This window comes from Oncorhynchus kisutch, linkage group LG27, assembly GCF_002021735.2.
Source record: "Oncorhynchus kisutch isolate 150728-3 linkage group LG27, Okis_V2, whole genome shotgun sequence".
Lineage (NCBI taxonomy): Eukaryota > Metazoa > Chordata > Actinopteri > Salmoniformes > Salmonidae > Oncorhynchus > Oncorhynchus kisutch.
This window is the reverse complement of record NC_034200.2, coordinates 14993236-15019865: the sequence shown is the minus strand read 5'-3', so window position 1 is coordinate 15019865 and position 26630 is coordinate 14993236. Positions and strand designations below refer to the sequence as shown.

Genomic DNA, 26630 nt, shown 5'->3' with positions numbered 1-26630 from the left:
CAACCATTTAAAAAGTTTTATTTCTACCATACACAAACTGTACAACACAGCGCATATCTGCTTATGAAATAGCAAAAGTAATACTTTCGATTTACAAACTACTTGAACTGAAAAAGCATAACATTTGAATGAAAAAGGAAAGAAAATACATTACAGTTTCATCATACTAATATCATTCCACAAAAATCCAGTTCACATTACAAAACATCAAATACTAACAGGGAAAATAAATATGCTTCACAAAACTTCCTGAGCAAACAATGTGTGGTATATTAATTCAATATTACGAATTATAAATAAATTAACACAATTATTAAGTTAAAATGTTAAATGATTAAATTTTTCAAGATTACAATTCTTTACAATGTGTTGAGTATTTGAATAAAATAAAGTATTTTTCTCAACAAGGGTCCTTAATTTGGCTATGTTTTGCAGATATGCACCTCTTCAAATTCTTCCTCAGGACATGTGTAGTAGGCCTAGTCAAACTCCATTTATTGTAACTTGATAGGACTGTCAACCCATGCAAACTGCAAAATAATAACGTTGTACAGCGACATCAAGAGCAATGCTCACAAACAAAGAAAGCGTCATCTTTCTCTGGAACCCCAGGGCAATAGAACTCAACTGAAATACAACAGGAAAAAAAGTGCAACTGATTCACAACTCAATTTAAGAATAAATAAAACATAAACAATTGAAAACAAACAGTTAAGAACTAGCAATACCATTGTTTGTTTGTCCCCTTTTGCTTCAAGTAATAGTGATGAACTGAAAATCAAAATGATTGACAGTTTGCAAAATTGATTGACAGGATGAAAATACATGCTGGCCCTAAAGAACCGGCAGTGATATTTATGCCACCAAGTGCCTTTTGGGGGATATTTTGAAATTAATGTGACTACTGAAACCGAAATGCCACCAACCATCATTAAGTAATAATGAGCATACATTTTAAAAGGTGTCATAATAGCTGAACTATTAAATGTTTGTATGGTGGTGGTTCATTTCTTCGAATACCATCCACGCCATTTTGTCCCACGCTGAAAATAAGTCAAACGTTTAAAAAAGCACTAACACTTCTTAACCTGTGAAACTTCAAGACCTGACTTTGAGATTACAGCTACTGAGACGATGCTTAAATATTTGAAATGGCATATAAACAGTCATTAAGAACATGTTCTCCTTTGAAAATAAGTGTACTGTATAATAAATGACACACCATCCACATAATACTGTCCTACCACAAAACAGAACTGTATATTTTATGTATTCATTTACATGTAGGCACATATATGCACACACAGTGTGTGCACAGAAGGCAGTTTAATATCTATATTATTTAAGAAAAAGAAAGACAATATCTTGTCAAAGTGGATTTATCAATTGTCTTAGTGCTGTCAGTTGCTCTATTCTAGCAACACACTCAACGTTGAATTTGACATTCAGTTAATTGAATGAAATAAAACAATGTTGCATTTTGCTAACGCCAAACGCAACTCCCCAATTGCAGTCAACTTTGAACATATTGTTGAATTATGAGTGTACAGTACAGTAGCATTGCATTTTTGAGTCTTCATTTTGTCTTACCATACATTCAGGGTTGAATATTAAATAGAAATCGAAAGCAACAATTTCAAAAAAATGTTGATTCTGGATTATTCTAGGAGAGTTCTCTACCTTCGTGGGAGATCCAAATTGTTTTATTAGAATCTGATCTGACATAAATAAACCACCACTAGACGGCAAAAGAGAGCTATGATTAAAACTGGAATGTGCATCAATGTAATATACAATTAGTCAAAGGATTTCAAATATTTAGCATTTTACAATCATAGAAATACAATTTAAAAAATGTTTAAATACATTGATGAATAAAGATGATAAATAGCAATAACATGACGAATGACAAAAACATAACAAATACAGAGTTAAATCAAGCAAACCATACAAAATAATTAAGTGCAAGGGGGGTAGAAATCTCACCAGAAATAACATGTGAATACAGAAGCTTTAAAAAACATGAAAAATTATTTTCAGCTGGTAATTGTCTCAGTGCAATGTATTCAACTGTGGAATGTTGACACATTTCCCAAAGCTTTGTCTTATACATGCAACTAAGCCAGCACTGCACTCTCCAGGAAAAACACAGTCATCCAATACCATTATCCCAACTCAAAGATACCTCCTCTTGGTGGCTTGACAGCTTAAACGTGGATTCCCTTTATAGCCTGTTTGATATTATCCAAGAGAGCCTTACACTCGGGAGAGTAGTCGTGCTCCGAGTTGTTGTACATATCTGTTAATGTGTTCACATAGGCTTCGAAATTATGCTCACTTATGGGCCCCTGGAACACAAACATGTTCTAATATTAGTTCAAAAACTGAAGCATATAGTGAGAATAGGAATTTAATACCACTATAGCGGGGTTTACCAAACTCGGTCCTCTGGACCCCAAGGGTTTTCCCCTAGCACTACACAGCTAATTCAAAACTGTGTAGTGTTCGGGCAAAAACCAAAACGTGCACCCCTCCCAAGGACCGAGTTTGGAAAATGCTGCACTATAGATAGAAATATGGTTAAAAAATGCTACAAGTGCAAGTGGGGAGGTTCGGATGAGGCCTACTGTACCATTTGAGGCAGTTGGATGTCTGTGAGACTGTTGATGAGAGCTTGGCTGAGGCGAGCTAACTCCTTCAGAAGGCTGTCGTTGTGCTGTTCAATCATCTTGTTCTCCTCCTCAATTGTCTTCAGGTTACATTCCATCGACGAAATCTGCTTTCAGGGAAGAGGAAAACTTGTCAACCTGAATTAAGCCCGAGTCCTTTGAAAACCATCATATCATCACAGATGTGGATATTTACCTGGGTCTGCAGTTGCATCATGTCAGCTTCTATTTTCAGGTTGGATTCATTCAGTTCCTTGATTTCATGATCCAAGTGTTGCATGTCATCGTCGTTGTCGACTCCTGTTTGAAAATGGAGAATACTCTTATGAAGTTCAAACTAAACCTGCTACTTTGCTTCAGTGAATCAACTAGGAGGGGGTCTACACATACTTTGATGGTACTAAGATGAACATTTCCATGAAATATATTATCCTGCCAAAGCATATACTGTATGTACAGTACAGCACCGAGACTTACCACTGCTGGCTTTCAGTTTAATAGTCACCATCTCCTCTCCTGACATCTTCTTCTTGATACTTTGAGCATTAAGTGGGCATCCCGACAAACTATATAGAAATAAAATTCAAATTATAAAAATATTACCAACTCACAACTGTCAATCTCAAAGCTATTTAGTTGTTCAAGGAGTGCACCTTTAATTCAGGGTCGGTGGTAAAGGATAGTAGTATCAATAGAAATTATAAACATTTCACTGGAATCGTACGGGACAAAATTGACGCAATGCAACCTCACCTTCTATGGGTGACAAACACGTTATTGGCGTGTCCAAGGCCATTGCAGCCGGGCAGGGGACAGTGGGGCAGTTCCTGTTTGCAGGCCTTATTCCAGGGGAAGGGGAGGCCATTGATGGATGACTCATTCTGCCTCTTGGCAGTGAGGGGGCAGCTCCCTGCACTGCGGTGAGATGTGTACTTCCCCGATGTGTGGCCCTGCCCATCACAACCTATCACTGGACACCTAGTAGGGAGACAAACAAGGGGTTTGTTCAGGAGGATTTTACGTTACAAAAAAATTCAGCTAGAAATGCATCGCATAGAACAGATATGATTATCTGTCAGATAGAATATGGAACAGTGTCAGGTCTATTAATTATATATCTACAGCGTTCAGAATACACCCAGGAGTCTGTTACTATCTGATGTCCTCCCCTTATACTGCTAGTGAAGAGATTCACGTTGTCACACAGACTGTTGACAATGTACAGAGTGCCGCTATGAGAGACGTCTATTCTCATTCCGATGAGGCAGAGGAGAAAGATTATTGTCATCAGTAAGCTGTTTTTCCCTCAGAATAGTTTGGCAGTTCAGGCCATTTGATATGACAGATGTAGTAAATACAGTATGATCTGAGATATGTAAATCTATCGCTGTGTAGAGTTTAGGTACAATGGAAATGTAAGTAGATCAAAATGCTGTCAACTGAGTTGCGACGACTTTACTTAACCTGTTAAACCACACATAATACATACATACATACATACATACATACATACATACTCAAACAAATCATTTGCACAGTTCATAAATATCCCTCACTAACTAGACCGGAAGAGTTGTCAAACCATTACATTGATTAATCCAGTCAAATGCTGATTAAAAATGTAGTCAACAAAACTGACAACAGGCTCAAATAATCGTATCAGCCAAGTTGCTGATCCAGAAAAACTTTGGAATAATAAACACATTCAGATTGATATAGCCTACATATACAGTACTAGGTAGGTTATTGGTGTTTGTAACCGAAAAACATAAGCACAAGTCTGGTAGAATATTATTAAGAGTTATAAGGGTAATTAGATTTTTTCCAGCTCTCTTTTCTACAGGTCAGTAATGGAGTGACATGAATTACACATAATTGTCATGTATCCCGTCATGTGAAAGAATGTAATTTTGAGGGTTGCTGTACTCTTCCCTTATTGGTAAAGGTGAAAGGCAGGCTGAGATGGTACAAATGGAACACAGAGCTAGCGTGCAAACAGAGTACTACTGTAACAAAGCTTGTTGTTGCACTTCGTTGTTCAGAGTACTGCTAGCACTTAGAGGACAAAACAACCCCATTACGTCCATCCATCCACACACCACAGATGTAAGGCACCAGGACAATAGAATCATGCCATATGGCCGACAATTTACAATAATCTAGTAACATTACAGATGCACTACATGTAGGTAGATTCGAACTAGCAACCTTTCGGTGATTGGCCCAACGCTCTTACCGCTAGGCTACCTGTCGCTCCCCCGCCCTCTCTTAATGTGTATGCGATTTATTCCAGTCTAATTCCTAAGCTCTTGGCCCTGCATTAGTAATTTAAAAAGAATGGGAAATCTGTGTCTGTCCAGATGTAGAAGTAAACAAGGTCTCATACATTTGGACTTTGGATTTAAGCAGCAGCAATCAATTAAATGTTTTTGTTTGTTTTAAAGACCAATATCAGTTTTTCCAGAGACAACTGCATCTAGAATAATTCTGCTTTACATCAGTGAATCAAAGCTTTGTACCCATACAGTAGTATGGGGGACCTGTAATAAACAACACACCATGATAAGGAAAACACTCACAAGAGAGTGATAAGACAGATATTCTATTAAGACAACTCTAAAATATTACAGTGTTTGAAACATGTATTAGACACATGTTGTTAATCATTGTAAACAATTTCCTTTTCATTTTTCTGGTATAATGACCTCTTAACCACCGGATACAAGTATTTTCATTCATTGAGACAGCAATCATGTAGTCATGAAAAACAACCATCATAAGAATAATCTCTTACTTCATTTCTTGGTCATCTTTTTCATCTTTGTTTGGTGTAAGCTTCAAGCCTCCCTTTCTGGCACGTGGACATCCTGACAAACTACAAATGTTTAGAGACAATACGGTTTAACAATAATGAACACTAATTTAGGGCTAAAATCAAGCAAACTCTTCCATCAGGGATTCTCACAAAGCATGTCATTGAAAACAACATTCTAAAAAACAAAATCAGTTTTCAAGAATCAGTCGTCAGAATCGCATCTTCTTGGATGTAAAAACAGTTTACCAAAAGTCAAGATGAATAAATTCAGAAAGATAAACAACAAGATTCAAACACATTTCTATTCCATTTCTAATCAATTCAGTCATTCGTGTCATCCAGTCTAGACTACCTTCTGTGTGAAGCATAATTCCCGGTCACGTGTCCAGATCCATCACATCCAAGTGTTGGGCACCTGCAGGTGGAGGGACAGACAAAACAGGTGAAACTCTGGAACAATTATATAATATTTAAATGCATAAAAAAAATGGAAGGCAAAGGATCTTTATGAGGTCAGGAGATATACAGTACATTGTTTTATGTACCCTGAGTGTACAAAACATTAGGAACACAGGCTCTTTACATGACACAGACTGAACAGGTGAAAGCTATAATCCCTTATTGATGTCACCTGTTAAATCCATTTCAATCAGTTTAGATGAAGGGAAGGAGGCAGGTTAAAGAAGGATTTTTAAGCCATTCAGAGGGTGAATGGGCAAGACAAAAGATTTAAGTGCCTTTGAACGGGGTATGGTAGTTGGTACCAGGCGCTCCGGTTCGAGTGTGTCAAGAACTGCAACGCTGCTGGGTTTTTCATGCTAAACAATTTCCCACTGTGTGTCTAGAATGGTCCACCACCCAAAGGACATCCACCCAACGTGACACAACTGTGGAAAGAATTGAAGTCAACATCCCTGTGGAACACTTTTGACACCTTGTAGAGTCCATGCCACAACGAATTGAGGCTGTCCCGAGGGCAAAAGGGGCTGCAACTCAATATTAGGAAGGTGTTCTTAATGTTTTGTACACTCAGTGTATAGAGCCTGATCACACAACGTGGATAAAAGTCCAGATTCAATGTAGTCAATGTATTGTATGACTAAAACAGCATGAGACCAGGTAGAATGGATAATGTAATCCAATAAAATAGCACAAAGTTGAATGAGTGGATACAAACAGGTTAGAAACAGTTGATAATGACTGACAGGACAACGCATACTTTAGTTCCTGAGAGTTGGCTGCCATCAGTGATTTGAGAGTCTTGTCAGCCAGGGGACACCCAGATACACTACAGACAGAGGATCCACACCAGAGAGTTATTACAATGAACCCTTTGATCATAGTTCAATTCAATTGAAGTCGGACAGTGATTGATATACTGTACAGTGCAATGTGGCAGAGAGGTCATCCTCTCCCAAACCATATGATAACCATTTGCATTATCATCTTCAGTTTGTACAGTTGTTTTCTGTCCGGCGTTTCAATACATTTACAAGTCCGTTGTAAATGACTTAAATTCCATAGCGACAATAAGGTTGCAAAAACAATAGTTTCCTTTTCAGCAGTGTATTAATGCTGATCAACATGAAACAATCAACAATAGTTCCTCTGAACCAGGCCTTGCGGTGTTAACTAGCTGGTGTTAACGAGTGTGTAATTACCTTCGATGTGACGCATAATTTCCTGTTACATGGCCACTACCGTCACAGCCGGGGGTAGGACAGCTGCAGAGAGCACAACACTTAGTTAAGACCATACTCTAGAATGCACGGACTTTCAACACAGTGTATTAACCTCGGTAACAATGACATTGACTTGTTATTAGTGGAATTGGAAGTGTGAAGTGTTAGTGGCAGCAGGAAATCTAGTAGGACTTATTTTGCTCCCCGAACACATTCACCACAACAGCGTCTCTTGAAGGTGTTTATTTGGAGTGGCAGAAAGTTGTTCATTAAAAGGTGCTCACTTGGAAGATCTACTTGTTTCCTGTAAACTACTCAATCGCGTCGAGCCATAAAGTGAATCAAATCCCCAGAGCCAAACTCAAGAGAACATACAGAGTCTAACTACAAAGTCAAGAGTGGTAAAGCTGAGGACATACGAACATGTAAAAACTCACTTTTAACAAGATACATTTCCTCTCCACATGAACCTGCAGACATACCAGTCACAACGATATGTAATATATAATAGGTAACAATATAAGAGCTAATAATAGGATAGATCATGTCCCGTGCATTTCACCGAGTGTGTATTCAGTCACCCCACTTATAATATACTGCCCCATTTAAAAGGTCTGGTCGGGAATTACATTTTTGTTATTAAGACTGACCATCTGTCAGCTGACCTTTTTAGAGGGAAATGCACATTATACACAGATGACTGAGCAAAGAAGCCTCAATATGTCAATTTCTCCCCTCATTGGACCCCCAGAATGAGCAGACCCGCCATGTTTAACATGATATACCTCATCAGCTCTTTCTTAGCATCTCTTAAGAGCATCTTGGTCTTGGGGCTTAACATGCTTGCGTCTCCGGAGTAGCTCTGGTTCTCCAGAGAAGCGTCGTCAAAATCCTCCTGCTGAGAGACATATGTACGTTTGAAATGGACCCTTTTCACTATATAGTGCAATACTTTTGAAGAAATAGGGTGCCATTTCGGATGCAGTCTTAATAATAAAGTGTCTTTAAAAATCTGCTTAACCTCCTGACTTCCTGTCTCAGTCTTGAGTTTTGAACATTATCAATGAAAACATCCCACTTATTACTCTTAAAACACAAGCCTAGGGGTTAGGCGGTAAGGCTGAGGTATTACGCTTAAGGATACTTACAGTAAACCACACATCCATTTAAAGTCACATTTAATCCACACGGACAGTATTTATGGCGTATATACTTGTGATGTAAAACATTTACTTCTCAAAGATTCTGTGTTCAGCACCAGATGTTGTCGTCGGTGAGTTAATAACAGTACGAATGTCATGGCCTTTTAAATCAACAACAACCAGGAACACCAGCTGTGAGGAACACTCTCTTTAACAAGAGCTTGTACCTCTCTGTCGTGCATCATTTGTTGTGCTTTGCTGAAGTTGAGAGGTGTGTCCCAGGCGTCTCTCTCACACAGGGAATGGTAGAAGGCAGGGCTGATGTGCACACTGCCGGCCTGCTTGAGAGTGGACTCAGGAGGGGACAGGGCAACGTCTCCCAAAGGCACCTTGGGTGGGGCATTCACCTCCCGACTTTTCTTCATACTCAGGTCCAGAGTGCCGTTCTCATCCACCTCTATGGGCGTGTCCTAAACGAGAAGAAGTTCACAAGTCAGACTCTGTAACAGTCAGCAGGTAATGAACTTTTTGGAAATAGTCAACTGTCTTTAACAAAAACATACAGGTACGCCAGTTTCATGGGAAATAACGATATGTGGGTTATGAAGATTGAAATTCCTATATTTCCATGCCATGCCTTAGCACCAACTGCCATGCTTTAAGTGTGCGCCACTCTGAAAATGACAACAATAATTCCTGCGAGAAGTAACTTGAATTGCACCTCAAATACACATTTACATGAAAATAAGACGCTGAGTGATTATCTAACACCGGGGTAAAAGTGTGGTGTTAAGCCAGCATTAATTCTGTTGAACAAAATAATAATCGTTGCTTGGTGTGTAGTTTTTTTTTTTGTGACAGCTGTGTAATCTATCTGTTTTCTAGGACATACAACTAAGATGGCAGCTGGGGGGTGCTGGTTTTAGGTCATCACCATTAAAAGAAAAATTAAAAAGCTTAATGCAGCATACGTTTTCTCACTGACAGATGTGTTACTCATTCTGTGTTATGTGAAATGCTGGGCTGTGTGCTTCAGCTTTATAGGTTTTATAGTATTAAAAGTTTTCCCTCATTAAATGCCGAAATACGGCCTATAAATGAAACCAATTATTCAACGCATATGTCCCCCATTATTTTTGTAACAAAAGAGAGCCTTTCAAATTAATTAAAGGGGATCATTTTCATGGACATTGCAAGCGTGTGTGGCTGTCCATTTTAATTATGTCTGTGATGGTGACATGTCTGTAGCTAATCTCAATAGCATGAACTTTTCACATTGAGTTGTGATGCCTTTTTGTTGCATTTGCATCACTGGTAACCTACAGAGATATAACAAACATATGAGTTGCATGGCCCTATACAGTGTACTGTATGCTACATAAGTCCAACGCAGAAGAGCACAAATGATTAAGTTGCTAACACTGTTTTATTCATTCAGTGGGTTGGCACCTGGTACAGGACCACATTCTCAGCTCACCAAGCTGGGTTCTGTACTGTGTAGGTGTTGGAAACCTTGAATCATTTATCTATCAATAGTATCTGTCATAAATTACATAATGCAGAGACGGGCCTTGTTTGGGTGTTGAGACATTCGTTGTTATGCTCAACCGTAATGAATAGGAAGGCCAAGTTTCAGTTCAGTTGAGAGTATCATGGGTTTCCACGTAGTGGACAGGGCAGTTGTTTTTTTTCCACTCTAGAGATTATACAGGATATGCACAAATGGGTCAAGTTTTAAACTAAACTGGTGCACATTTAATAAATCACTGAGATTTTGGTTTTGTGTGAATAAAAGATTTCAGCTAATGAGTCCTTCAGCTGATTGGTTTAATCCACTGAACTAGTTTTATAGGCCATCTGATAGAGACACAGTTGATCCTGGATAATATATTACTAAGCAAAATATATTCCGCCATCTGCAGCATGCAAGACACACTTTCATACAGTTATTCATTTTTCCTTTTTTCTTTTTTTGTCCATTAATAAAATCATATGCATGACCACATGTTTTACATAAACTACAGAGTCTAGTTGTAATTGAGAAATAAGGGTGTTTGTAACCGCTAGGAAGAGTTTGTGCATGTATTATGACGTCATTTTGTGACGGTAAGGTTTCTGTTGGTTGTTCAGGCACACAACATTTTTCTTGAGGCAAGACGAAGTCAGTAACCGAAGCCTTACGCCCCTTCGTCAGTGATTGGTCAACAGTAGGGATTCTTGAGTAAAGTATTTGTTGTCTTTTCGACGAGAGACGACTCATTTTCATGCACATTTTTTAGTTTAGAAATACTGCACCAAACATCTTATTTAGAGGTAAAAATTGAGCAACTAAGATCTCATCGGCAAAAAACATCAAAATGAATGACAGATTTCTTCAGTTATCTTTGATGAAATTGTGACTATTTCCATAAAAGTAGAAACTACAGTCTAATTGTAATTGAGAAATAAGGCTGATAATATTTTTTTCTTTTGATGTGATTATATAAATTTTCTTTTGTGTACATTAAAGCTTTATGGAGGGGAACCTCTTGTTTCCCTGCCACCAGAGACACGATCTCTTTGCCAAAAACAGTCCTTTTGATGTTCCTCCCTTTTTATACACAAATCAGAGTTGCTTTAAAATGACCCCATTAAATACCTTTCCAAGTGGTCTAATTTGATTACCTTTGTGGAGGATGCCAGGGGCCGGCCGGAGATGGAGATGGCCTCCATGTTGCTTCGGTAGCGGGTTGAGAGGTTGAGGATGGCGGTGGTGGCTGCGGTGTCTTGGAGCCCCTCACATCCCGGTTTGTAATGGGTGGGTGGGCTGTGCCGTCCGGGGTCAGGCGTGGGAAGGAGGTTACCAGGGGCACCCAGGAAGCCAGTGTACTGTAGAGCTGCTAGATAACAGAACACACATTCAGCAAGTTACACAGAGATACAGGAACAACTGATTATACTCACTATATTATGGTGCGTCGTGCAACCAGCTATACATTTGCTGTTACAGTGTGGTTGCAATGGCATCAGTCTGTGCTTGAATAAATAAAGTCTGTGTTGATAATACAGGTATTTCTTGATAAAATGACAATTCTCTCAGGATCTGACAGATCTGTTCAAAATAATGTTTTTATTTAATTTTTTTAAAATCATACTAGCACTGACTTTGCTGATAGCTACTTTGTGAAATGTTTTACTTTTACTACGACTAAGATACGTGGTTGTCCCACCTAGCTACCTTAAGATGAATGCACTAACTGTAAGTTGCTCTGGATAGGACCGTCTGCTAAATGACTAAACTGTAAATGTAAGCAATATTAAACAAGCATGATTGTCTTGTTTACAGGAACCTTGTGAGTGTGTCGCATACTCATAGTTTGGATGTTGTCTGATCATGTATGGGCTGCACATTTGTGGCAGAAGATGAGCGACACATTAAATCCGTTTAATGTGGCTTGACACATGCCCCCCCCCTGAATCAAATAAAATGTGCGAAACTCACAGTCAGGGAAGTGTGAAGGAGAGATTTTTTGGTCCTGGTTGGGTGCCATCAGAGGTTGTTTGCCGAAGACCTGTGCATCAAAGCTGGCGTAATCAAAGCGGATCTTGCTGTACTTGTCCATGTCCTTGGTGAGGTTGGCTTGCAAGGCGGCGGTGACAGGATGGTGATGGGCGAACCTGTAGCTGTACTGGTTGAACTCCAACTTCTTCATGAGGGGGCCGAGAGGTCTGGTTGGAGAAGAATCCAAGAAGACGAGGTGTTGTTGTTGGATTTGATGAGGAAAGTGGCTACTGTATGTGTCAAATAAAGTCCATGTAAAGAACAGGAAATTGACACTTACAGTGGCAAGAGAAAGTATGTGAACCCTTTGGAATTACCTGGACTTCTGCATAAATTGGTCATAAAATGCAATCTGATATTCATCTAAGTCACAACAATAGACAATCACAGTCTGCTTAAACTAATAACACACAAACAATTATACATTTTCATGTCTTTATTGAACACACCATGTAAACATTCACAGTGCAGGTTGGAAAAAAGCACGTGAACCCTTGGATTTAATAACTGGTTGACACTCCTTTGGCAGCAATAACCTCAACCAAACGTTTTCTGTAGTTGCGGATCAGACCTGCAAGGTCAGACCTTTACGGTCAGGACGAATTTTGGACCATTCCTCTTTCCAAAACTGTTTCAGTTCAGCAATATTATTGGGATGTCTGATGCGAATCACTCTTGAAGTCATACCACAGCATTTGAAATCCGGTTGAGGTCAGGACTGACTGGGCCACACCAGAAGGAGTATTTTCTTCTGTTGAAGCCATTCTGTTGTTGATTTACTTCTATCTTTTGGGTCGTTGTCCTGTTGCATCACTCAACTTCTGTTGAGCTTCAATTGGCGGACAGATAGCTTTACATTCTCCTGCAAAATGACTTGATAAACTTGGGAATTCATTTTTGTCGATGATAGCATGCTGTCCAGGCCCTGAGGCAGCAAAGCAGCTCCAAACCATGATGCTCTCGTCACCATACTTTACAGTTGAGATTAGGTTTTGGTGTTGGTGTGCTGTGCTGTGCTGTGCTGTGACCTTTTCTTCTCCACACATAGTGTTGTGTGTTCCTTCCAAACAACACAACTTTAGTTTCATCTGTCCACAGAATATTTTGCCAGTAGCGCTGTGGAACATCCAGATGCTCTTTTGCGTACTTCCGACATGCAGCAATGTTTTTTTTGGACAGCAGTGGCTTCTTCCGTGCTAACATCAGAGATTTCTGTAAGTCTTTAGCTGACACTCTAGGATTCTACTTAAACTCATTGACCATTCTGCAGTCATCTTTGCAGGATGGCAACTCCTAGGGAGAGTAGCAACAGTGCTGAACTTTCTCCATTTATAGACAATTTGTCTTACCGTGGACTGATGAACATCGAGGCTTTTAGAGATACTTTTGTAACCCTTTCCAGTTTTATGCAAGCCCACAATTCTTAAACGTGGGTCTTCTGAGATCTCTGTTGTTTGAGGCATGGTTCACATCAGGCAATGCTTCTTGTGAATAGCAAACTCAAATGTTGCTGAGTGTTTTTTTTATAGGGCAGGGCAGCTCTAACCAACATCTCCAAACTCGTCTCAATGATTGTACTCCAGGTTAGCTGACTCCTGACTCCAATGAGCTTTTGGAGAAGTCATTAGCATAGGGGTTGACATACTTTTCCCAACCTACACTGTGAATGTTTAAATTATGTATTCAATATAGACAAGAAAATGCAATGATTTGTGTGTTATCAGTTTAAGCAGACCGTGCTTGTCTGTTGTTGTGACTTAGATGAAGATCCGATCTAATTGTAGGACCAATTTATGCAGAAATCCAGATCATTCCAAAGGGTTCACATACTTTTTTGCTTGCCACTGTGCATGCACATTATGCACAACATGCATGTGGAAGAGGTGGTGGTGATTGTGGAAGTAATAGAACACGGAATAATATTGATACGAGGTGGTTGTGAAGGAATATGGACACGGTGTCCCTTGAATCCTATAATAATATCAACGTCCTCCTCCTGGATTGTGGGATCTGATCTGTATTGTATGTTCACACACAGGCATGTTGCCCAACTAATTCATTTTGTATGAGTAGGCAGTCTGCCTGTCATTTCTCTTCAGGGGAACAAAGAGCTCTTATGCTCTGCATCTCTAATAGGGAGAATCCCATGGGACCTTAACCCATTGCTTAAGTACAAATGACACTGAGAAACCGTATCTGTGATGCTTTGCTAGGCGATATGTTGTCATTCCTTTTACAATACCCTGACTGGATAAACTGGACAAGATACTGTAAATGTTCCTGATCTTATATGATATCGTCAACGAGCACAAACACTGTTTTCTATCAAAAGGGACTATGCTCTCAGAATAAATGTTTTATAGTATAGTTTCCAATGTCTCATTGGTTTACTGTCATCATAATGTATGTCCACATGCGCTTCAATAATCGTCAACAGTCAAGAGTGACAATACTGCAATATTACAGCTTTACCGTGTGTTATAACATACATTCTCAGTCCGTGTGATTTTTACCTGGACAATCGTTCTGGTGCTTGTCTGCATTTGGGGCTCTCCTCTTGAGGTTTGGGGACTTTCACTGCAGCAGCAATGGGGCAGCCTGAGAGACTGGGGGAGGAGGATGAATAGAAGGAAATCAAGCCCATTAGTCTGACATTGAACCTGTCTATGTACAGTTTGTCATTTTTTAATAGGTTAGTCCTGCAGGCTGTACCTCCGGTGGGTGCTACGATTGCTGTTTACATGGCCTCTTCCTGTGCACCCGGGAGTAGGACACTTGAGGACGTTTTCATGCATGGCCAGGACTGGGGACAGACGGGAGAGGAGAGGGCCAGTAGGTGAAACAGTAGGGTTAGTAGAAGGAGAGCTGTACTGTACATCAGTGGTGATTATACATCAGTGTTGAATATACTGCATCAGTGGTGAATATACTGCATCGGTGGTGAATATACTGCATCAGTGGTGAATATTCTGCATCGGTGGTGAATATACTGCATCAGTGGTGAATATACTGCATCGGTGGTGAATATACTGCATCAGTGGTGAATATACTGCATCGGTGGTGAATATACTGCATCGGTGGTGAATATACTGCATCATTTAGAGTAGGCATAGGAGTCATAGGAATGCCAAGAGTTAACAGAATTAACAGACTTGAAAAGACAGGAAAAGAATCAAGTTGAAAACTATGGGCATACATTCTGCTTGTTCATTTCTTGACCATTTTATTCAATTAACACATTGCTTATGTAGTGAGATCAGACAGAAACCATGGTTATAGTGCACAGATCCTTTGAAGACACAAGCATCTCCAACTAGCACTGTTCCCATTGTCAGTGTACTGTGTGTTGGTTGCATCATATAAATACCTTAGTGGAAATAAGACTATAACAAGAAAGCGCAGATATTTTTTTCATAAAACATTGTCATTGTTGGAGTTCCACTCGGTATCCTTGGAAACTTTTATTTTCTGTACATATTTTCCAATTAGTTTGCAGGTTTTGTCTATTTCTTTTTTTGAATACAGAGTTAGTAACCCCTTTGATTTGCAAACACTGCCTCTGGTCTAAGAGCCCATGCTTTCATCTTGAACAAAATGGCATTGCTTTTTATGTTCCTTTTGTGACATCAGTGTTTAATGTTTATTATGTTACATTTAAATGACTAAATCATAGCCAATAAAAAAAAGCCTTTTCAATATTCAGAAATTAGAGGTAAACTCCAAGTTCCTAGGTGAAAACAAGTATTATTTTTCTATTTGCATGATTCTATAAATGGAAAATGTAGAGATGCCCTTCAATCAAAGAGTTTCTGCACCTACAGGTCTTCATTTGACCACCTTGTTGCGGGAAATGTTAAACTTGCAGTGCATTTGAGGTTCAAAAATGCATCTGTAATTTCCACTTTCAAATTTCAGACTTGATTTTCCCTTACAAAAAAGACATCAACCGCTACAGAAATGGCCTTCATCATAATCCACATGTCCTGTTGTTCCAGGATTATTGTCCTGCTGTAGCAAACTGGCTCAAATTAAGATCCTACATCTGTGTTTGAAAACTTCATGATTTCCTTCGAACATCAGAACTTATTTCATGATTGATCACAACATCTCATTCCATTGTATTCTATATGTGTGCGTGCTTGTGTATGTATGATGTATACAGCAGGTGTCTACGTGAGTGACTTACTCTCTGGGGGAACCCTGACTTTGTGGGGACAGCCGGACAGACTCCGGTGGTGGGGGTACAAACCAGTGACATGACCAGTTCCATCACACCCAGGGGTGGGACACCTAATGTCCTTCTTGTCTGGCCGTGGAGAGTCTGGGAGGAGACAAACAGCAGGAACTCTTTGATTTATACATAGGCATTCACATATGTCACACATACTGTACATAGGCATACATAACGGCACCTTTAAGAATGTTGCAGTATCCTTCTTGACATGCTTTATAACCTTCCTTACCACACAAACAAAGAGTAGAACAAAGGTAATAGTTCATTAAAAAAGTATTTTGGAAATATTGTCTTAGCTAATGAACCTAGTTTAATTTGATTCAACTTGTAGAGGTGCTCTTGAATGAATGTTCCTCGAAAATGTGTTTTAAGTGAGATTCTGGGAATTGCTAAGTGGAAACGCACTTAAATACTGAAGCTACAGTGCTATAGATATACATAGATATACAGTAGCTACATAGAAACATACAGATTGCAGGACAGTATCATGCAAAGAGCTAGACACTTTTTTTGCAAAATGCTTCTTTTAATCTGTAATTTTAGTTAAGGCTTCCAGTTCAACACAGGGCATTCATTTCTTAATGCCCATCCATCGAAAGATTACATCTGGGATTACACATTAGGCTTCAGTCATTTGAAGAATCAGTGGAAAACATGAGGGGTACTTTGGGTGGATTTAAGAGTTATGGTCATGGTTAAATATCCAGTTGATTCCTATCAAAATCCAATTTTCTGAGTAGTAGCAATTCCATCAGAAGATTTTTTTATTTTTTTATTTTAGTCTGTTTTTGTCTATTACTTCATTTGTTGCCAAAATGTTTTTAGTACTTAAGAGGATTTTTACCCTCCTCCTCCCTCCGATTTCCCCCTCAGAATATGGTTATTTTATTATTTTTATGTTTCGAAGAGCCTCATTATTAAAGTCACAAGAGGTCTGATACGTACTAGATAAACATGCATAATCATGCCTGCTGCGTACTTCTTTTATGCCCACTACTCTTCATTACAATAAGTGCAATATTCACTGTATGTGGTTCTATTGTGCTCAAGTTTCCGAAATAGTACACAAACAAAAGCAGAGAAAGGGCTAAAAGAAAAGAGTCCTCTCTGGCATCACGTTGATAAAGCCTGTTGTGAAAAAAACATAAACCTGATAAAATAGCAAAAATCTTGAAGTGACAAAGAAATAAGACATATTCAAATCTATTATCCATACCTTTGCATCCATGATAGCTCACCCTGGAGTTTACATCCAGTAGCCTTTGGTGCCTCCTCTCATTGGTCATCTGCTCCAGTAGGAACCTGTCCATCTCTCTGTAGGCGTTGTGGATGACATGCCTCTGCTCTGACTGCAGGACCATGGCCTGCTCCAGGAGGCTCAGGTTCACCCTCCCTCTGTCCCTGTCTCTGTCTCCTCTGTCTCGGTCCATCTCCAGGCCCAGCGGTCTCTCCATCTCTTGCAGGCCCAGCGCCCAGGCCTCCAGTTGGGGAGGCCTCTCCACCTCTGGCTCCCCCTCACTGTCCTCCTCACTGGGGTAGAGCCGCAGGGCCCCTGCCTGGAAGGGGCCTACTCTGCCCATGTTGTACCCCCTCAGGTCCGAGTCAGGATTGTCCTCTCTCATGTGTTGGTGGCCGTTCCTGCCCAATGGGTGTCCTTCTCCGGTGGTGGCTTTGGAGGGGCTGCTGATGAAGCCGTTGGAGCCATTCACCCTAGCAGAATGAGTCAGGGACAGAGGCTCCCACTCTGCTTTCCGACTGTCCCCGTACGGGCTTTTACGTGGCGAGGAACTGCAAGTCATACTAATCCTGTCCTGACTTTGGTCTTCTTCTTCCTCTTCTTCTTGGTTTCGTTCCTCCACCTCTTCATCTTCCAGAGTTTCCGAGGAGGCAACCTCCTCATGGAGAGAGTCATCAGTCACCACTTCAGACCATCCAAAGGAATCATGGGGTTTTGTTATTGAGTCCTGGCAGCCATTTTGGTTGGGCACTTCATTAAGCGTATCTTGGCAACCATCTAAGAAACAAAGTAGGAGCAAAGAGAATAAAGAACGAGGATGTCAGTTTTGAATCAATTGTTCATGTTAAGGCCATGCTTTTCCGAGAACATTTGCCTGGGCAGAGAGAGTAACAACTCGTATGTCCCCATTTGAGCTTAGTTAGAATGTTTAGCAGAGACATTCAACGCACATTTCATGACAGTTTCCATATCTTGAAAACGCATGTCTTGTAGTTCAAATGACTGTTAAGAGGATTGACAAATCAAATATGTAATGAAAATAATAATAGTATGGACGGGACAGCAACTGCAAGATTATGCTGCAATTCCTCAAGTACGTCAGAGATAATACACTTCTTTTGGCTAGTTGAACATGAAACCTAGAGATAAAGACAAAGATTGTCTTCGTCTTCTTTAAAATCTCCAATCAGAATACAACAACTTGATATGGATTAAGACGGACCAGATTACGACAGAGATTTAGCCTACATCGCTTATGACACTGGACATCAGTTTTAAGTAGTTATTAGGTGCAAGCTAAGCAGGGCTTTATTCTTATTTTTTAGATATTAACATGTAGTCGTTCGCATACAACTCATTTAAGAAACCATATTCATTATGTAAGCATAAGAACCAAGAAAGTGGCGAAAATGTCAGTAAAAATATAAAAATAAATATACATTCCATTGTTTTCCTCTTCCTTTCCTTTCTTTAATTTACATTTTTTCAATATGTCATTATGTGCAGTGCACCTAGTCATTTGTTTTTATATCGATTCTTTACTAAGCTTTTAAATTGTTTATCAGGGGACATTTTTATTGACATATCAAAATATTTAATGTGTCCCAAGACTGTGAGTAATGGTAAAATATTTGACAATTCATTTTCTGGTTTCCAGCTTAGTCAATTTAAGTGGAACTGACAGGAAAGCTAGGCCTCTTAGTTCCCCAAAATGCATTTTAAATGACACTTTATTTTAGTAACACCCCTGATTATATTAATATTAACTCACGGTCAATGATTAACAATGGCAAGCTATCATCTGGATTGATTCGATAAAATCTCCTTTGATCCTCCAAATCATTTAAACTTATATTCTGTGCTAAATCTCTTTGGCAAAAGGCCATAAGGGTTTTTACTTCATAAATCATAAGTAGGCTGTACTGTACTGAGTTGATCTATCCTCTTAAGTGGCTAGACGTTATGGACCAAACTAAAAGTAGCCCACAGAGAATGGAATGAGAGGGATCCAATAGGTTGATGATAGATTTGGGAATCATTTAGGATGCGTATAGGCTACGTAGGCTTGTAAGTGGATTCCACTGAGGAGGATATAGACATGATCAAACAGATACAACTCGTCATTATAGTCAGGCCACAAGTACAAAACATAATCCCACAAAAAAATAAAAGCTGCTAAATGCAGGAAGTGTTATCTGGAAACGGACCTCTGGCAAAAAAAAAAAAAAAAAACTGGCTTTTGATTTGAAGCGTATGATTTTAGGTTGTGCAAATGTAGGTAAATGTATTGAGTGTAATAGAGGACAGGTCAAAACATACCAGCAGCAGAGCAAGAACTTGAACGAAATAGACTTGATGAAACTCCTTTTTTTAGATGCAACCCCACAAAAATATCAAGCTGGATTTTGCAATGCAAAACGTGGCTAATAACCTCTTTGTTGTTAGAGGCATTTCCTTTCGAAACAGAGGCATTACAAATAGCAGCCTGGCCAAAGAGTAAAAGTCAGTTATGCTTAGCTACAATTAGCAGAGCAGACAGAAAAAAGTGCTTATTTTTGCCCAGATGGATGACACACATTGAGAGAAGTGTGGTGGAAAAGAGACTGCACTTGGATCCCTCCTGTGGTTTGTGTATTGGAACAGGTGAACAGTTTGTACTCCAGAATAGCCATTACCGGCTCTCTGCAGCAGGGTTGGAGCTTGGCTGGGGCTGAACGCAATGCGGCTCGACCAAATGAGAGGCTCATTTTCCCCTCTTTTCGTCATGAAATGCAGATATGAACGGTATCCCCACTGTTACATTCTTATTGCTTGTTTTATCCACTTGAACTGTCACAATCTTTTCACATAAAATAGCCCCAGACCAGACTGTGACAAAATGATGTTGACAAATGTATGTAGATCTATGTTAACCACTCAATGTGCAGTCATTTGATTGTGTTGCCTGACTTTTGATACATGTTCACTGTATTGTATAGGGCTTGCTGTTGGCAAGGGCCCTATTTAGATTTTTTTTAAATATACACTTTTCTTGATTAAAAGGTTATAATGCAGGAGGAAAGTAGTGGTGGCTGAATACAGACACATTAAAGCTCTGCTTGAAACGCAAACAGACCACGAGGGAGGTATATGAACAAAGAAAGTTATCCGAGGGGGGAAAAAACGGATGGCAAAGCTAGTGCAAAAAGGGTTACGATAATTGTAATGTTATATGAACCCCAGAAACAAATCAATTCCATTTCCAATGAATCTGCACAATTCATTGAGCTACTCTCTTGGTCCATTTAACTACCCACATGTGTACTATAATGAGCTGTAGACATTATGCCTAATTATGTATATTTGGACTGTGTTAGAGGGCCTAACAAAAGCTTTCGAAGGGGACAATTACGTTTGTTGCTTAGTTACATCGTTAAAAATATACCAAATAAGTGCAGATTATAGTGGGTGAGAATGCATGTGTAAACCATGGATATTGTGGCCAAAATGCTCAAAATTCAATTCATTAGGAAATAGAAATGTTTTGCTTTTGGAGGGGGACAATGTTTTTAAATGAAATAAACACAAATATTTCCTTATGTCATTGAGTACGTAGCTTGGTCTTAGTATCCTCCTGACAAATGAGCACCCTATGTATTCTATTCTATTGTATCAGTGACATTGGTTTTATAAGAACATGTGTAGGCAATGCCAATGTCCTCCTTCAGAAGGGGAGCTGGTTCTTTTAAGTTGCAGCATCAGCTTGTGTCAATAATCAATCAATGAAGTGTATATTCTACACTCAACTAAACTAACTTTACAAACAACAACAGATGAGACTCAAAACCGAACTCCCTCAGGCAAACACGATCATAATGTTTCAATTCTCAGTGTTTTCAACCTATTTTTGAATGACTTTTCTGGAGGAAAAAAAACAAAAACACATCAGACAAAAAGAAAATGAGAAGTCCGAGATCTGGCCTCGTCAAAAAAAGTGGGGTAAAGCCACGCCCCCCCCCCCAAAAAAAAAATTCATGAAAGATAAACGTCAATCTGAGGATGTGAGACAGACACAACTTATGTAGACCCAGCAGTGTTGTCTTTCACTTCCAGTACAGAATGACTATGGGGTCTGGCTGATGCCGGGCCCTAAAAGGCAATAGAGAGGGACGGAAATATGAATGCAACAGATGGGATTTTAAAATTCAGCGTCAATTGTTCATCAAAACAGACAAAACAACAGGACATCTGTCTACCTGCTGGAGTGTCAATGTTCCTCAGCTCTTCTTTGTCCTGTGACTGTGCCAGGTCCTCGTTCTCCTCCTCGCAGCACGCCTGGCTGGGGCTGTAGTGGCGGGGCCTCATCAGGAGAGACTTTCTCTTGTTGACGGGGGCGCCCTGCACCCCTTCCTGGGCGAGTCTTTTCCTAGCAGCCATAGACCCATATGTGCTGTTGTGGGGGGATGGATGAATGAAAAGAGCAACGGGGTCAACAATGTGCCATAGCCGCTACTGGGGTTCATCTGAAAAAATGTAACTGAAAGTGAACCTAAAATGTAACATTGTCAGTTTATTCACCAATTGTATTTTGCGGGACTCAGAAAGTACAAGTCTCATTTGTAGCTATAGTGAAAAAAGGTCAACATTAGGTTGAAGAAACTGTATTTAGCTGAGATGATGAACGAACCCCCAAAAATACCATTAAAAATGATGTACGTAGAAACAGTGAAGAGCTACAGGGACAAATGTAATTATAACCATTATTATCAAGATAAGAGCATGGCCAGCATACCACGTCTATTAACAAAGGATGCCTATTTCACTCTGTATTGTAAGGACATAGAAACCCGGGGTGAGTTAGAGGATATCTGTAAGGGTTTATTTTCAAAAAGAGGTCATGAACCCTTACCCGGGAGCCTGGGTGATGCATTCAACTGGAACTGGAAACAGAAGCAGAGGCAGAGGTATGTTAGGTAAATAGTCATGTTCACATTTCCTCTGTGGAGTGACTCAGGCTCTGCATCTGTCTACTTGAGAAACATTATCCTGGTCAAGGCTACTGATCTAGTAGCTCCACCTTTTGGATAACCAGTCGGGGAAGGAACACTGTGGCCTACTACTTACTGTACCCTCGTGGCAGTGGGGTGTTAGCCTAGCATGAATTTGGAGCAGATTATCTATAAAAAAGAGTTAGTGTTACTTGTCAAAAAATGTGTTGCTATATTTAAATGTTTTATGATAAAAAAAAGCTTTCTAATATGAACAAAATTATCGCAAAGATTCCCTTTATATTGATAACAAATCCACTCCCCCAATCCACTGCAGATCATCCTCCTGACAGCTTTGACAACATGATCTGAAAAGGCAAATCGATTTTCCCAGAGGGCCATGCAGCACAGATGCAAATCTCATTCAGCGGTCCACCGTATTCCCAATGAAGCACAACTCCATAATACATTTTCCAGATGTAATAATGGCTCTGGTGCCACCAACCAGACTTCAGAGGCTTGGAAAACTAGCATAATGGCATCGCCTGTCTAGAGGTTTTCAATCACACTATATATATGCACTCCTTAACTAATTTGAGCCACTGTTCCAATTTGATGAAGTAATTCTCCATCTGAGTAATGTAATGGCAATGCAGTGCTCTTCAAATTGGTAAGATCATTCGTAAAATTGACAGTTGTAAAGTTGGATTGTTGAACTGATATCCCCCTAGACCCCCACAGCTCTATAAGTGGAACGTGTGTGAATAGCTGAAGCGCTCGGTTACTGCTATTGATGTGCTTGCCTGAACATGGTAAGAGTTGTTGAAGCTACTCACCTTTGCCACCATTGCATGTTTGAAGTGTGTTATCCTCTCCTTCTGAATCCATCTGTAAATAACGAACACACTATGTATCGTTATGCATGTAACACTCACTTTCTATCAAAATACACATTCTGTAAATATTGACAACTGGGACTGAAATAATGATGTTAACATTTTATCAGCAGATGCTGGATCCATTTAATGTTTGAGAGCCCTTGACGTCAGTGGTTGAAGTTTATTTGAAATAATTTTGACCGTTCCTATCAACAATAGCCTATGTTTCCCAGAACATTGATGTAGTTACGTGCAAATGATCTGTGGCATTTAATTGGTGTAGAGTCACGAAAACACATGTAGCATGTAAAAGCAAAATACCAAGCTAAGGTGAAGTTTAAAAAAACAAAAAAAACTTTGAGGTGGAGAAAAAAAATGTAATAATGCAAAATAATGACATTAAAGTGCAGGTGGTAGCATACAGACAGACAGTAGTGTGTTTAGACCAAAATAGTTGTTCAAATCAATCCACTCTCCCTCGCCACCATACGTGTGGATCCCAAATAAAACCTATTAAATGTAATTATTCCTGGCTGATGGCGGTGTATAGTGGTCACAGGCCAGTGAAATCTGTGAGTCACAGGATACGCTGTTACTTTTCCTGGTAATGGGAAACATGACTCCTCTCTCTGGTTTTCTGTTGTGATTGAAGGCACTGACCTGTCATACATTTATAATGGGGGAGCAGGTGTGGCAGTGATGAACCTTAATTTCCTTTAATAAACCTTTTATGTGCCACACTCTTAATGCCACGCCGGGCCCTCAGAGGACCTGCTCATAATAGGTTCATTACTTTTGATTACTCGGGGCCCTATTGAAACAAACAACTACCCAAACACTATAGATGACATTCTGTAACAACTAATGTACCTGATTAGTTCATTACACTTTTTCCAAACAGACACACACACATGCAGACAGACAAACTCACTCATTTTGTAAGCGTTTATAGATACTGTGTATGTGCTACAGTGTCTACAGTAATACAAATACACTTCATATTCAGATAGCGCAATTGCTGTATTAATTTCACAGGTTGACAAATATTTACAAATGATGCGCCTCTGCATTATTGAGAAGCAACACTCACATGATGTAAATCTACTTGTTTTCAACAATGTTTCATAATTTAACCTCTTGTACCAGGACATTTAATAATGCTCGGCACATGAAACATTTGGATTCCTCTTTCTTACAAGTCAAGCCACAATATCATGTTTAATGAAAACACTAAAAGCGTTATGGTAACAAGAATTTAATATACTAATGCTCCAATCGATATCAGATCCCTGATGACCTTGGTTCTGACACTGAGGAGTACGTACACTATTTCACTGATCATTTGTCAGTAGATCATTCTTTTACAAATGCAGTCAATATGTTTGTGAGCGTGTTCAATGATGTACTGTACTCCTTCAAATGCCTGGATCTAGCAAACGACCTGTATTAACGGAGGGGAGACGAAGGAACCGATCGAACCTTTTATGTTCAAGCATTATAGCTTCTGCTACGTGAGCAGCACAAAGGTTCTGAGAGGGTACATAGAGGATGTGCTTTTGGCACCCATTTGACAACAGCTATCGTTGGTCCTTAAACTCAAAGCTGTATAGCTGTATCTAATTCTGCAGAGGAGGAATCGGAAGTATGGTAATGGGGCAGCTCCAGTAGATGTTTAAGGGTATGAGAGAGAAGTAGAAAACTCGTGCAGACAGGGAGGGAACGCATGATGTTCAAAGAGAATTTACATGGACAGTACAAATAGAGACATGCCATTCAAATAAGGTCTTCTTGGTATTTCATATTTACTACACTCTCAGGCTGTGATTTGTTTGTGTCATATATTCCTGACATGCCACAAAACTGTATGACATTTTCAATTATGATGGCTCTTTTGGTGGTCATTGGTCAATACAACATCTGTCCCGTTTCTTCACTGTTGACACTATGAGTATTTTTAAAGAGGCTATCCTTAAACAAAGCTGTCCGGACATTGTTATGGTTTCAGCTAGCCAAGTTGGACTCGTAAACTGGGAGGCATGGTAACCTTCAGCCTACCTTAAACCTTAAGTAAGATACATGACTTATTAGTTAAGTGTTGTGGTATAACAACGAAGCAGCACATTCAGCGAAGCTGGCTACACATCCCTACATATGTAAAACAATATCTGAGTCTGTGATTTCACAGGGGTCAAAAGGGCATTGACATGACACTGCTAAACATGCTGCTCATTCCAAAACATCCAGGCTACCACTTCCATTAGCCTTAGAAATACACAACTATATCTGTTCACTGGTAAAGTGAATTGGTAAAATATAATGTTTTTTTCCCCCCAGGACATCCAAGAGCAGCATGCTATAATATCCAAATGTATGTTACGTGAACCTATTACTAGAAAATATATACTGAATAAAATGTAAACGCAACATGTAAAGTGACGTTTCAAGAGCTGAAATAAAACAAATCTCAGAAATGTTCCATACGCACAAAAAGCTTATTTCTCTCAAATGTTGTGCACACATTTGTTTACATCCCTGTTAGTGAGCATTTCTCCTTTGCCAAGATAATCCATCCACCTGACAGGTGTGGCATATCAAGAAGCTGATTAAAAAGCATGATCATTACACAGGTGCACCTTGTGCTGGGGGACAATAAAAGTCCACTTTTGTCACACAACACAATGCCACAGATGTCTCAAGTTTTGAGGGAGCGTGCAATTGGCATGCTGACTGCAGGAATGTCCACCAGAGCTGTTGCCAGATAATTGAATCTTCATTTCTCTACCATAAGCTGCCTCCAACATCATTTTGGAGAATTTTGCAGTAAGTCCAATCGACCATGTATAACCATGCCAGCCCAGGACCTCCACATCCAGCTTCATCACCTGCGGGATCATCTAGGAGTGGGTGGGGAGTATTTCTGTCTGTAACAAAACCCTTTTGTGGGGAAAACCTAATTGTAATTGGGCTAAGACCTCTCAAGCCCACCAAAGACTGTGCCCCTGCCCAGTCATGTGAAATCCATAGATTAGCACCGAATTCATTTATTTCAATTGACTGATTTCCTTACATGAACTGTAACTCAGTAACATCTTTGAAATTGTTGCATGTTGCGATTATATTTTTGTTCAGTATATATACAAATATATTATTATGCCTACCTTTGTTTGCAGTTTTCTGGGCAATATATATGATGTGCTGCAAGGTCCACGCAGTCCACCTTGGTTGATGAGTGCACAATTGTTGACTTGTTTCAGGATGTGAGTGAGAAATTCATTCTCTGTAAAAACAAATATATATATATATATATTTAAGCATTAAGGCACGAGGGGGTGCGGTATATGGCCATTATACCACGGCTAAGGGCTGTTCTTAGGCACGATGCAAAGCGGAGCATTCAGGGCTCAAACCACCCAGTTTATAAATATATATGTATATATATATATATATATATATATATATATATAC

At 39.6% G+C, this 26630-nt stretch overlaps 1 protein-coding gene across 6 annotated transcripts; it reads right to left on the bottom strand.

Moving 5' to 3' along the window:
* Positions 1–2: 2 nt before the first annotated feature.
* On the bottom strand, positions 3–26438 carry st18 (ST18 C2H2C-type zinc finger transcription factor). 6 transcript variants are annotated; one of them, XM_031806992.1, is made up of 21 exons: positions 26324–26438; positions 23124–23175; positions 22209–22239; positions 21556–21749; positions 17300–18097; positions 16036–16170; positions 14562–14652; positions 14363–14455; positions 11790–12079; positions 10973–11187; positions 8536–8778; positions 7952–8064; positions 7146–7208; positions 6704–6772; positions 5837–5899; positions 5464–5544; positions 3423–3647; positions 3147–3235; positions 2866–2969; positions 2633–2779; positions 3–2348 (listed from the first exon to the last, which is right to left on the bottom strand). In XM_031806992.1, the coding sequence occupies exons 2-21, from the start codon at positions 23173–23175 to the stop codon at positions 2208–2210; spliced, it is 3237 nt and encodes a 1078-aa protein (XP_031662852.1). In that variant the 5' UTR covers positions 26324–26438; the 3' UTR covers positions 3–2207. The 6 variants fall into 6 exon arrangements, with proteins under 6 accessions (XP_031662852.1, XP_031662853.1, XP_031662854.1 ...); XM_031806993.1 differs by having other exon boundaries at positions 2633–2776; XM_031806994.1 differs by having other exon boundaries at positions 10973–11184.
* Positions 26439–26630: the final 192 nt, after the last annotated feature.